The sequence below is a fragment of the Myxocyprinus asiaticus genome, chromosome 14 (assembly GCF_019703515.2).
Source record: "Myxocyprinus asiaticus isolate MX2 ecotype Aquarium Trade chromosome 14, UBuf_Myxa_2, whole genome shotgun sequence".
Classification (NCBI taxonomy): domain Eukaryota; kingdom Metazoa; phylum Chordata; class Actinopteri; order Cypriniformes; family Catostomidae; genus Myxocyprinus; species Myxocyprinus asiaticus.
In genome coordinates this window covers 10,915,296-10,927,164 of record NC_059357.1, presented here as the reverse complement: position 1 = coordinate 10,927,164, position 11,869 = coordinate 10,915,296, and the positions used below count along the sequence as shown (strand labels likewise).

Sequence of the window (11,869 nt, the reverse complement as noted above, 5' to 3'; positions counted from 1 at the left end):
TACATGAAATGTCATGTCAAAGTCATGTGTCAAGCTCTGAGCTGTTTGGTTTTGCTGTTGGTAGTATAAAAACAGTGGCTGTAAACTGAGGAATATAAGATAATGGGTAAAACAACTTGTGGATTCTGTGTCCTGTTTTATGTCCTGTGACATATAGCAAAAACTTTCAATTCTTTAACCCATTTTTTAACATATACTTTACAGCCACTTTGGTATGCTATACATTTAGGCTATGAACAGATCTTGATCAAGCAATGTTAAGGTTCTTTTTCTAACGCTGATGAATTAAACTCAGAGATAAATACTTCAGTGTCTTCAGTTTTATTGAGTGTTTAGTGTAAAATCTCTGTCATCAGAATAATAAGACAGCAAGGTAGACATAAATGTAACATTTTACTGACAAACACAAAACTAGACACTGCAATTACTGCTTTCTCCATCCCTCAATCAATCAAACAATCAACATATCAATAAATAATCAAAGAAATAAATACAAAAATAAATACATACAAAAATAAGTAAATAAATAAACAAAATACTTATTTGAAGACGAAAACTACTCTTTGGATGAGTTACGATGGAGGATCTTATTAAGGACAAGCAGGAGCTCCTTTCGAACCACCTCCCATGCGCAGAAACTGTTATCCTGATGGAGAAAAGAAGACAGCAATTAATATGGTATGAGCCGTTAATTCAATTTTTAATTAGATATGTTTAGGAAGGCTAGAGCGGTTTGTAGAGCATGTTTCATGCATGTCGAATGGTGGTGTACCTTGTTTCTAAGGAAAGTGGCCAATTCATCAAAATAGTTTCTCAGTGCATCGTCTCTTGAAGGCGAATCCTCCATGGGCCCGTGCGTTTTTCCCAAAATCTACCCCAAGAATGAGAAGTTATGACACAGTTACAAGTATATTCACGCATCCATGCAACACAGTTGAAATAAAATAGATATAAGAGAAAATATAAAAGTCTGCTGAAATAAATGTTTGTTTTTTTTTCCCCTTACACATTTGTTATACTCTGTTAAGCGATAAACTTTGTGTCGGAAAACATCCATTTTCTCCGGGTCCCAGGATTCTGGATGAGTCTCGTTTGCAAACAACGAGTCAATGTGCTCCATGATTTTATACACTGTGATTTTCTGCAAATCAAACATATAAGCATGAGCAGTTAGACATCAGTACAGTACATGCTGAGGTTCCTCTGAAACATTTAATCTCTCCTATGGAGCTAATGCATGGAATGGTGTTGATGTGTTTCACCTTATTTGAACCGTTTAATTGAAGACCAGATATAGGAAACGTTTTCTTGATTTTTTCTTTCAAGCATTCACGGGGGAAAAGGCCACCCTAAAGATAGGGCATAGGTTAGGACATATGTAAGACATGTAGCCTACAGGAAAGAAGAAGAAGAGAATAAAAATTAAAACACAACATACCATATTGTCAAGTAGATTGTGAGCTGATTTCACGAAGTCCCACCGAAAGATGCAATTTCTTAGCGTTGAACAAACTTGCGAAGAAATAAGAAATGAACACAGCAAAATGATACGAAAAAGTGCCATTTTGTTGACTAATTTAAGACCAGGGATCCCAAAGTAAGTCAAAAAATAAAAGAAACAGCTTTAAGAATGTTACTTTGTCACGAAGGCTTTTGAATCTATGTGTGATGATATGGATGCCAATCGCTCGTTTTATACAGCATGGATCCACGATATACCGAAATAGAAATGTGCGTGGAGGATGGAAAACACACGAATTAAATCACATGTGGTTTTTTTTTCTCTTTCTATTTCCTTCTGCAACTCTCCGTTCTTGTGGTTCGCAAGAGGAACTTGTCTATCCATCTATCTATCTATCTATCTATCTATCTATCTATCTATCTATCTATCTATCTATCTATCTATCTGTCTATCTGTCTATCTGTCTGTCTGTCTGTCTGTCTGTCTGTCCTGCTCAGTTTGACACCTTAGGCGAGACCCTCAAATCACATAGGAGGAACCGCAAATGTACCTTCAGTATCTTTTCATTTTTACAGTGATGGGTCCTGTCCGAACCTAAAATCTGTCCTTCATCTTGATTGAGATATTGGTCCTGTTTTAGAACACGAATTACTTTTTCTGTCATAGCAAAAGTGTTATGGTGATACTCGTTATCAAGTATCTTTTTAAGAACAAATTTATAGAATTAATTTGAACCTTGGCAACACATTTTGCCTTTGGAAACCGTACATTTTTAGGATTAAATAGCTTTGGTCTCTGGACATTAATATTATTGCCATCTTGGCTTTTCTCAAAGGTCCACTATAAATAACATGAATGCCAAGAAATAATGTGTCTTTAGACTGTGAAAAAAATAACTAAAGCATAAGAAAAGCTATGGGCCTGGTGCTCAAATTATGTAACGCTATAGACCTAATATGGAATAGGAATTTTGACTATACGTTAAACGTTAAACGTTAATTGTGTGAAAATGTGTCATTTTCTTTTCTTTTTGAACTTACATTTACATCGATTGGATCTTATGCGTCCCTTTGCTGTGCTTCATAGTTGACTCTTTTTTTGCATTGTGAGCCCTTCATCTTCAGCAGGGGACCAAATGATCTCAATATGTCATCGACTGGCATTTTCACTTTTCACTCGGTAATTTGGTAATTCCCATGTCTTTCTATGAATGAACTAATTTCTTTTTCTTTTTCTTTTTTTTAAGGCTTTTGATTCAGACATAGATAAATATAAATACCCATTTATGAATTACAACAACCCACATCATAACCCCATTGTAACTGCCAATGATCAACCGCATAGAGTTCAGCTCCCACGCACCCAGACCACACGAGCACAAGCTCGCGCTCAATGAATGAAATTTTGTACATTCAGCGCTTGTGGCTTGTTGGGTTCCATTAACAGCTAATAATGAGTGTACGCTACATAGGCCTAATAATGCTTACACCGTCATCATTCATAACCGGAATATTCCATCTTAAAGCGCATGAAGACCTGCAATTGGCGATTATTGTTATTTAGCGTCTGCTATTGAATATCTGGAAAAAATAAACGCATAGCGTGTTCTTTGCATCATTATGGAACTGAGCCCGAGACCATTTGATTTAAAACAAAAATACATTTCCTTTAAATGCATCATCATGGAATTACGTTAAAAGGGCAATTAGAATTCAATAGCATATTGCATGAAAGAAACAAAAAAATAATAGAAAATATAAAGCATGCCTTGGTTTGTCAGCTTATATATATAAGTGGTAACCAGTGGTGTAGTAGTGTCTAAAGATGTGGGCATACTGTGAATTTAAATAAAATAATCCAATAAAAAAATAAAAAAATAAATAAAAATACAAATAAAGCATGCTCCCGGTCTCTAAAATTCCTGTATTTGCGTTTTTATACATATGTAAAATGTGTGATAAAAGTATTTTTTCCATAGAAAATAAATACTAATGAAATTATAGTCCCACGTGAACTTACAAAATGTATATCAGGGTAAGTTTCTTGCTGCCACGGTGTATAAGAACCATGGTGTTCAGTGTGTATTTAAATTAATAGGTGTTATTAATGTTCCTTTCATTAGGCTACTATGAAAATTGTTAATACTTTTAAAATCGTTAGTACTCTAATTAATAAACTAATACATACATAATACGCAATAAACTGTTAAGCATTGCTTATAAGTGTAGTAATGTTCACGTTAACTTAACACGTTGTCTTGTATTACCATAAATAGCCTACATAAGACTTAATGGTCATTTGTTTTATTTGTGTACTATAAAAAACTAGCACGGGTGCAATAACATGCAGTATTTAGGCCTACACAAAGTTTAATTGCATAAGTTACATTTAAATGTATATATACAGGTGCATCTCAATAAATTAGAATGTCATGGAAAAGTTCATTTATTTCAGTAATTCAACTCAAATTGTGAAACTCGTGTATTAAATAAATAGAATGCACACAGACTGAAGTAGTTTAAGTCTTTGGTTCTTTTAATTGTGATGATTTTGGCTCACATTTAACAAAAACCCACCAATTCACTATCTCAAAAAATTAGAATATGGTGACATGCCAATCAGCTAATCAATTCAAAACACCTGCAAAGGTTTCCTGAGCCTTCAAAATGGTCTCTCAGTTTGGTTCACTAGGCTACACAATCATGGGGAAGACTGCTGATCTGACAGATGTCCAGAAGACAATCATTGACACCCTTCACAAGGAGGGTAAGCCACAAACATTCATTGCCAAAGAAGCTGACTGTTCACAGAGTGCTGTATCCAAGCATGTTAACAGAAAGTTGAGTGGAAGGAAAAAGTGTGGAAGAAAAAGATGCACAACCAACCGAGAGAACCACAGCCTTATGGGGATTGTCAAGCAAAATCGATTCAAGAATTTGGGAGAACTTCACAAGGAATGGACTGAGGCTGGGGTCAAGGCATCAAGAGCCACCACACACAGACATGTCAAGGAATTTGGCTACAGTTGTCTTATTCCTCTTGTTAAGCCACTCCTGAACCACAGACAACGTCAGAGGCGTCTTACCTGGGCTAAGGAGAAGAACTGGACTGTTGCCCAGTGGTCCAAAGTCCTCTTTTCAGATGAGAGCAAGTTTTGTATTTCATTTGGAAACCAAGGTCCTAGAGTCTGGAGGAAGGGTGGAGAAGCTCATAGCCCAAGTTGCTTGAAGTCCAGTGTTAAGTTTCCACAGTCTGTGATGATTTGGGATGCAATGTCATCTGCTGGTGTTGGTCCATTGTGTTTTTTGAAAACCAAAGTCACTGCACCCGTTTAGCAAGAAATTTTGGAGCACTTCATGCTTCCTTCTGCTGACCAGCTTTTTAAAGATGCTGATTTCATTTTCCAGCAGGATTTGGCACCTGCCCACACTGCCAAAAGCACCAAAAGTTGGTTAAATGACCATGGTGTTGGTGTGCTTGACTGGCCAGCAAACTCACCAGACCTGAACCCCATAGAGAATCTATGGGGTATTGTCAAGAGGAAAATGAGAAACAAGAGACCAAAAAATGCAGTTGAGCTGAAGGCCACTTTCAAAGAAACCTGGGCTTCCATACCACCTCAGCAGTGCCACAAACTGATCACCTCCATGCCACGCCAAATTGAGGCAGTAATTAAAGCAAAAGGAGCCCCTACCAAGTATTGAGTACATATACAGTAAATGAACATACTTTCCAGAAGGCCAACAATTCACTAAAAATGTTTTTTTTATTGGTCTTATGATGTATTCTAATTTTTTGAGATAGTGAATTGGTGGGTTTTTGTTAAATGTGAGCCAAAATCATCACAATTAAAAGAACCAAAGACTTAAACTACTTCAGTCTGTGTGCATTGAATTTATTTAATACACGAGTTTCACAATTTGAGTTGAATTACTGAAATAAATGAACTTTTCCACGACATTCTAATTTATTGAGATGCACCTGTATATATATATTGAAAAAGTTCCGGGTCAAAAAACACGTTGTTCTGGCGGCCATACGTATCATCACTTATTTCAGGTGGGCATACGCAAAATCCTAAGAAAGATAGGTGACTACACTACTGGTGGTAACCTACAACTGATACCTTAAGGAGCTATTTCTACCTGACCTTACTCTGAAAATTAGTTTTGTTGGTGTAACCTAAAGTAGTTAGGTGGATTCAGACATGTTAAATAATATTTTTGACTTGAATCAAAATGGTGAAAAGCGCAGTTAAAATAAAAATGTGTCTTGTATTAAACTAGTTAATTTAGATGTTACACGAAGCACATTTTTTCATATTTCTGTTCACACACATTGGCACATCAGCACACAGACAGGCAGACAGGCAGGCAGCAGCCCCTCCCAGCTCCTATCCCAGTTGTGTTTTTCTTGGCTTGTGTGGAGGTGAGTGGTGATGAACAAAAGACTAAGCTACTAGTGCCTCGACTTTACAGCTAATTAGCCAAAAGACAAGTATAGTTAACTTGTGTCTTGCTAACATGCATGACTCATGAGCTACTACACTGTTAAATATTTTCTCATAAAAATTCAGTAAAGAACTGGCAGCAGGGTTGCCAGCAAGTTACTGTAAAATTAACAGTGTCTTGCTGTTGCTGAAATTAACAGCTAGATACTATTTTACAGCTACAGTATACAACTGTAATTTAGCAGCATATAGTCGTCAAATTACATACTATCTACTGTTGTTGAAATTAACAGCCAAGTTTCCAGCATGCACTGCTGCATGAAGAAATTATTTAGATTTTTTACTTTTTACTGGTTTATTTTGATGTTGTTTTTGTTGCATTCTAAGTTACTTGTATTTTAATGTTCAGCTTTTACTTTTTTACATAAAAGTATGTTTGTTAATTGTCACCATTGTTGCATTTTGTACTCTGAGAGTTGATTTTTGTGTGTGTCTTGTCAACTTGTGTTATGTTGTAAGTTCAAAAACATCAAACACTCAATTTGCTTATATAATTTTTCTGAAATATCCTTTACTATTTTTGCATTTATGTGTAATGCATCACTGTTGCCACATATAGTGCCATTTGCAAGGTAGGATCAATCATTCAGGCTGACCTTGGGTTTTGTCTTCCAAGTAGCACAGCGCAACAACTTGTGTTTTACTGAAAACTGACTGGCTGGAAGAACATAATATAAAAATAAAGAAGGTCCAAGGTGCCAGCTCAAGAGAACACTAATCACCATGATGATGACTTCAAACAAAACACAACTATGTATAACAAAACAACAACACTAATTAAACTAAGACTTCTATTAAGTCTGAATAAAAACTATTATACATGTTTATATATATATATATATATATATATATATATATATATATATATATATATATATATAATTGTTGTAGCCCCAATGCATTACCAAAGCATATATATTTATTCAAGTGCAAAGGCTTATGGGTATTTCACCATTATAACCCACAATGCAGTGCTATACTGTTATTTTACTGTGTACAACACAGTTGTTGTTTTTTCATAAAAAAATACACTGTTGTACATTTCTTCAAAGTATGATTGTTTTTATTTTTTATTTTATTTTTTTATTTTTTTTATTTTTTATTTCTCGTTAGACAAGTGAAGGCTAATGTGAGATGATAAAGAATAGAGTTGGTCTGAAACATCATGAACACTATGTGCCATAAACTAAATGTTCATTGGGGGTTTTAAAATATATGTTTCAAAATGTCACTAGCTTTCAGCAAGATGATATCATGATTTTAAATGTTCATTTTCCCCTAATTCCTTGCATACAACAGCTATTTACCATAAAACTAGCCAGTTAACAGAGACTGCTCTTGATCTCCCAGAATGTAACATTTTTAACAGCAAACTATTGTATTTTAGAATAACGGTAGATTGCTGTAGGAATTTGGCTGTAAATTTACAGCAATTTTTTACAGTGTAGCTAATGTAGTTTAGCTAAGGCAATATATGGCCATACAGGTTAATGTACTGTACTTAATGGAGACACTACAGGTGAATACAGTGAAATCTGTGTCTAAAAACATCATCACAATCGCCACATTGATATGCAAATTAGGCGTTAACTAATTAAAATGCGCTAATTTGCATACATTTGACAAGGCACTGCAGGTGAATAGGATAAAAAAAATAGCTAAAGCATATCACCACATAACTTCCCCAGTTAATGACTTACATCCAGAGTCTTTTCCCCTGAAATGTTATGTTTAAATATGCAGATTAGCTTGATTTGGTTAATTTAGAAGAAATCTACAGATGCAAACAGACAGTGGGTAGTAGGCTTAAAACCAACACCATCTAAATGTGTATTTTGGAAGTTTCTTTCCATTAGAGTAAAAGAAGAAATGGAAGTAAAATAGACTAAAATCTCAAAATTGACCACTACATGAAAAAAGTGTCCTGCCTTAAACAGTAACTTCATAATTTTGATCATAAGCTCCTCATCTAATATCTATCCATTCTATTTTTTTTTTAAATTATTATATTTTGTATCTTTTTTAAATAAATAATTATGAGAAGTGCCCTTTTTTTCCACTTGAGCCCCTGCCCCCCAAAATATCTGTGCACGTCCCTGACAACAGGCGAAGGTAGGAAAGCGCAGCAACATTAGTTATGGTTAGTAAGAGGAGCCCAAGTATACGTTGAACATGGCGGAGGGTAAGTTAACAACTATAACAACAAGCTTTTGTCTCTAAATGTAAAGCGATTGAAAGCCCATTCCCAAAAATACGGCGACTTTCATACTGCAGTGGTTTTCTTACCGACCGCTCCCATTCCCTCAAGTGTAGCTACACAAATAACGTTATATTGTTCTGTTATTGCTATTATCAGATGACGCGTGACTTGAGCCATCTGACTTGCCTGAGGCTGATTTCTCAACACTTAAATTGACCAGTATGTCCACGCTTTGCTCTGCAAGTCAAGTGCCGTTGACTATAGCCTGCTCTAAATTTTAGATAATTTGATTCACGTGTTGTGTGCACATTTTTACGTTTGCTTTTCTGTTTATTGTTATCAAAAATAGATTAATTGTAGAATAAAATAATAATTAAAATAATATTTGTAATTTTATTTTTTTGCATTCATGAATAAATAGCCCATATATATATATATATATATATATATATATATATATATATATATATATATATATATATATATTTAAGTTAAAATTAAATCAAATAAAAATTGTATTCAAATAAAATACATCCTTTCATTATTGTTTAAAATTGTGCTTTTGGTTATTTGTAAGGTTTTATAGGATATTTAATAAGTATGATTTTGGCTCCCTATGAGTTGCATATGTCGCATACCCCATTTTTGAGCCCCTGACCAATGTAGAGATGGACTGCGTCCTTTTTCATCCAAACAGTAAAAAGGAAACTACAAAGTGTGATATTAAAATACACAGGCATTAAGCGTCTGAGTTTGTAGACGATGGACTGGTATAGTAAACTATATGGAAGCAACACCTTTTAGCTGACAAATCACTGAGAAAGGCGTGACTCAACAAGAATAAGTAGTTTCAATAAATAATATTTATTTCTTCATCTTATAAATAGTATAAAACATTTTTTTCATTTTAAAACTTTTACAGCAAATAAATAAATAAATGAACACATTTAAATAACACAGACCAATAAAAAATTTATAAATATGTGGACCTAAATAAAATATCTAAAATATACCTGATAATCATGTGTATAGCTGAGTTGCTGACTAAATGAAATGTAATGAATACTTTATCCAAAGTGCTGTGCTTTTTCTTCAAGAAGAAGTGAACAAGTTAATAACTTCATCTGAGTGTTGCACAAAGAACAACCCTCATCAAAAGACAAAATAAATAGGTTTCAGTTTGTTAATTGGTCAGATATGTGTGAGAAACATAACCAGCTTGTTTCATTTGATTTTTTTCAAGTTTTCATAAAGAACACGTAAGGTAAACTGTTACGATCCTGCACAAATTAGTGCTACGTTCATTGAAATGAAATAAAAAAGCGAGATAAACAACATCAATTAATTACGTTTTTGTCATAACTCTTTGTTTGTCCAGAACTCTTCTTCAGTTTATGGAATATGTCACAAAGTCAAGCAGTTCTTTCCTCCTGTCCCCAGTTCTGTCTTTTAATATCTCAGCAGGGTCTTTGCATGGCTTGCAATGATGTCCATCCTATTAAGGTGACTTCTCACAGCTCTCCGGATCTGTTCCCATCCCTGAGCACTGTATTCCTTAAAAACACAAGAGAAACAACTCTAGATGAGTACAAAATGACGTTCCTTTTTATGTTGAAGAAATTTTCCATCATTCTTATTTGTTTTTACAAAGTAGCATTCACATAACAGAACAGCAAATACAATTATCCTCTTATGGTTTTTATCGAGAGAGGTCAAAAGCCTATGGTGAAAAATCATGAAAATATGTGAAAAGTTTTGGCAATGGGCTTGGCAATGTCTGTAATGACTGGGGTAAACCATTTGGGTCACACAAAAGGGCAAGTAAAGATGACTGTGTCAAGGAAAAACTAAATAATGTGTTTAGAGAGAGAGAGAGAGAGAGAGAGAGAGAGAGAAGCCTTGAGAGTATGGACTATCTTTATTTAATCATTCAGTTAATCTGTTTTTGTTAATTGAATTAATATGTATGCGAAATGCAATGATCTAAAAATGACAATGTGCAATCAATGTATTAAGATAAGCCTCATTATCAATGTTAATCAGTATATTACATTTTTAATCATTCTTTTATTAATTTAATACTCTGATTTACTCTGATTATTTAGATACAGTTTGAAAGTGCAGAAAACAGCTTAGCTTGTTGTCTCTGTGTAATGCCTGTGTGTCAAGGGAAAACGAATTGATGTAATACAGAAAGTAGGAGACCTTGGAGACATGATGAGTGCATCAAGCGAATAAGTAAGGAGTTTTAGATAAGGAACACTACCTGTAGCATATTGGCTTCTCTGGAAAGAATTACAGGTTTCTGTCAAACTTCGTAGGGCCCAAAGGGAGGTGGGCATGTGGATATTGAAAGGATAATTTAATGAGCAGGACTGGTGCAGATAATGCCAAGATTACCAAAACAGGCAAACGATATATGTGCGCTACTAAGTGCTAGCATTAAGATGAAACAGCAAGTTGGGGCCAAAGGTGACCAGCTGGAAGGGAGACAGCAAAGATGAAACTAGGGAGGCATAAGACGATTTCATTGGATGAAGAGGCCATCCCTCAAAGAGTTAAGGGGAGCAAAAACTTTATAAAAATGCATGATTCTGAAGTGTAATTTCGGATGCTCCATGGACCACCTCGGCTTTGTTATGTTTTTAATAAAGTCATATCTTATGGCATCAAAACCCAAGACTTTGAGAGTGAGTCTTTACATTAGAGGCAAAGGTTTCACGACAAGAGAGGAACCAGACTCAGCTGGGGAGCCAGTCCTCCTCTGGCTTTACATTAATTATACTGTATATACAGTGTTGTGCAAAAGTCTTAGGAACATAAGAAGTTTCAAGATTAGTCTTAAGATGGTTATTTATATCTTCAGCTTTTGGTGTGTCAATATAAAATATACATTTTAGACTTCCAAACGTTCCTTTTGCAAATAAAATAGAATAGAAGAACAGGGAGCCCTGCAACAGATAGCATGGGCCCCACACAGCCCTTTCTGATAATGGAGTCTGGGATTACATGAAGAGGCAGAAGCAACTGAAACAACCTAAATAGAAGAACTGTGGCAAATTCTCCAAGAAGCTTGGAAAATCCTGTCTAACATAGAAAAACAGATGTACAGGTGTACACAGGTGTACCTAAGAGAATTGGTGCTGTTTTGAAGGCAAAGGTGGTCACACCAAATATTGATTTAGTTTTTTTTTTTTTTTTTTTTTTTTTTTTACTGGACTTAGTATGATGTTAATTGATGAATGAAAACTATTTATGGCATTATTTTTTGAAGAAATCCTCACTATGCAGTGATTTTTACAAGTGCCTAAAATGTTTGCACAGTACTGTATATGTCAATATGTTTTGTGTAGTTTGTGTAATACAACTCATTCATTTATTGAATAGATTTAAGTGATCACATTTTTTCAAAATGACAGATGGACCAAATTACAGCCAATGACTTCACATATTATTGTAATATTAAGCAATCAAATGAGAACTTACCTTTTTCTTTAGAATTTTCATTAAATCCCTGAAGTGCCTTTTTATTCTTATCTCGTAAGCCTTCTTGTGTGATGACTTATGGTATTGAGCCACCTAAACAAAATGCAAACAATGAGCAAAAACAGTGAAAATAACATAATGTAACAAGCACATAGGTTTAGCTGTTTTAAGCACACATGCAGGACATTATAATGCCTTAAGACCAGTTGCA

General features: G+C 34.7%; 2 protein-coding genes across 4 annotated transcripts in view; both read right to left on the bottom strand.

Annotated features, from left to right (window-relative positions):
• Window positions 1-556: 556 nt before the first annotated feature.
• Window positions 557-1,564, bottom strand: LOC127451509 (interferon alpha-12-like). The gene is made up of 5 exons (XM_051716258.1): window positions 1,439-1,564; window positions 1,263-1,349; window positions 1,007-1,141; window positions 773-871; window positions 557-646 (listed from the first exon to the last, which is right to left on the bottom strand). The coding sequence occupies exons 1-5, from the start codon at window positions 1,562-1,564 to the stop codon at window positions 557-559; spliced, it is 537 nt and encodes a 178-aa protein (XP_051572218.1).
• Window positions 1,565-9,577: 8,013 nt separating this feature from the next.
• ifnphi1 (interferon phi 1) overlaps window positions 9,578-11,869 on the bottom strand; it is a 33,919-nt gene continuing 31,627 nt past the window's right edge. For all 3 annotated transcript variants that reach the window (XM_051716234.1, XM_051716231.1, XM_051716227.1), the window contains exons 5-6: window positions 11,659-11,751; window positions 9,578-9,726 (exon numbers count right to left, since the gene is read on the bottom strand). In XM_051716234.1, coding sequence (XP_051572194.1) covers window positions 9,622-9,726; window positions 11,659-11,751 — 198 coding nt within the window. In that variant the 3' untranslated portion in view covers window positions 9,578-9,621. The remainder of the gene's footprint in view (window positions 9,727-11,658; window positions 11,752-11,869) is intronic.

What these genes read in the sequence shown, in the direction of transcription:
- LOC127451509 (XM_051716258.1), bottom strand. Translation starts at nt 1,564, where the DNA reads ATGGCACTTTTTCGTATCATTTTGCTGTGTTCATTTCTTATTTCTTCG. An exon ending in AATTAAACGGTTCAAATAAG is followed by an intron (nt 1,142 to 1,262) that starts GTGAAACACATC and finishes TTTGATTTGCAG; the next exon opens with AAAATCACAGTGTATAAAAT. An exon ending in CCACTTTCCTTAGAAACAAG is followed by an intron (nt 647 to 772) that starts GTACACCACCAT and finishes TTTCTCCATCAG; the next exon opens with GATAACAGTTTCTGCGCATG.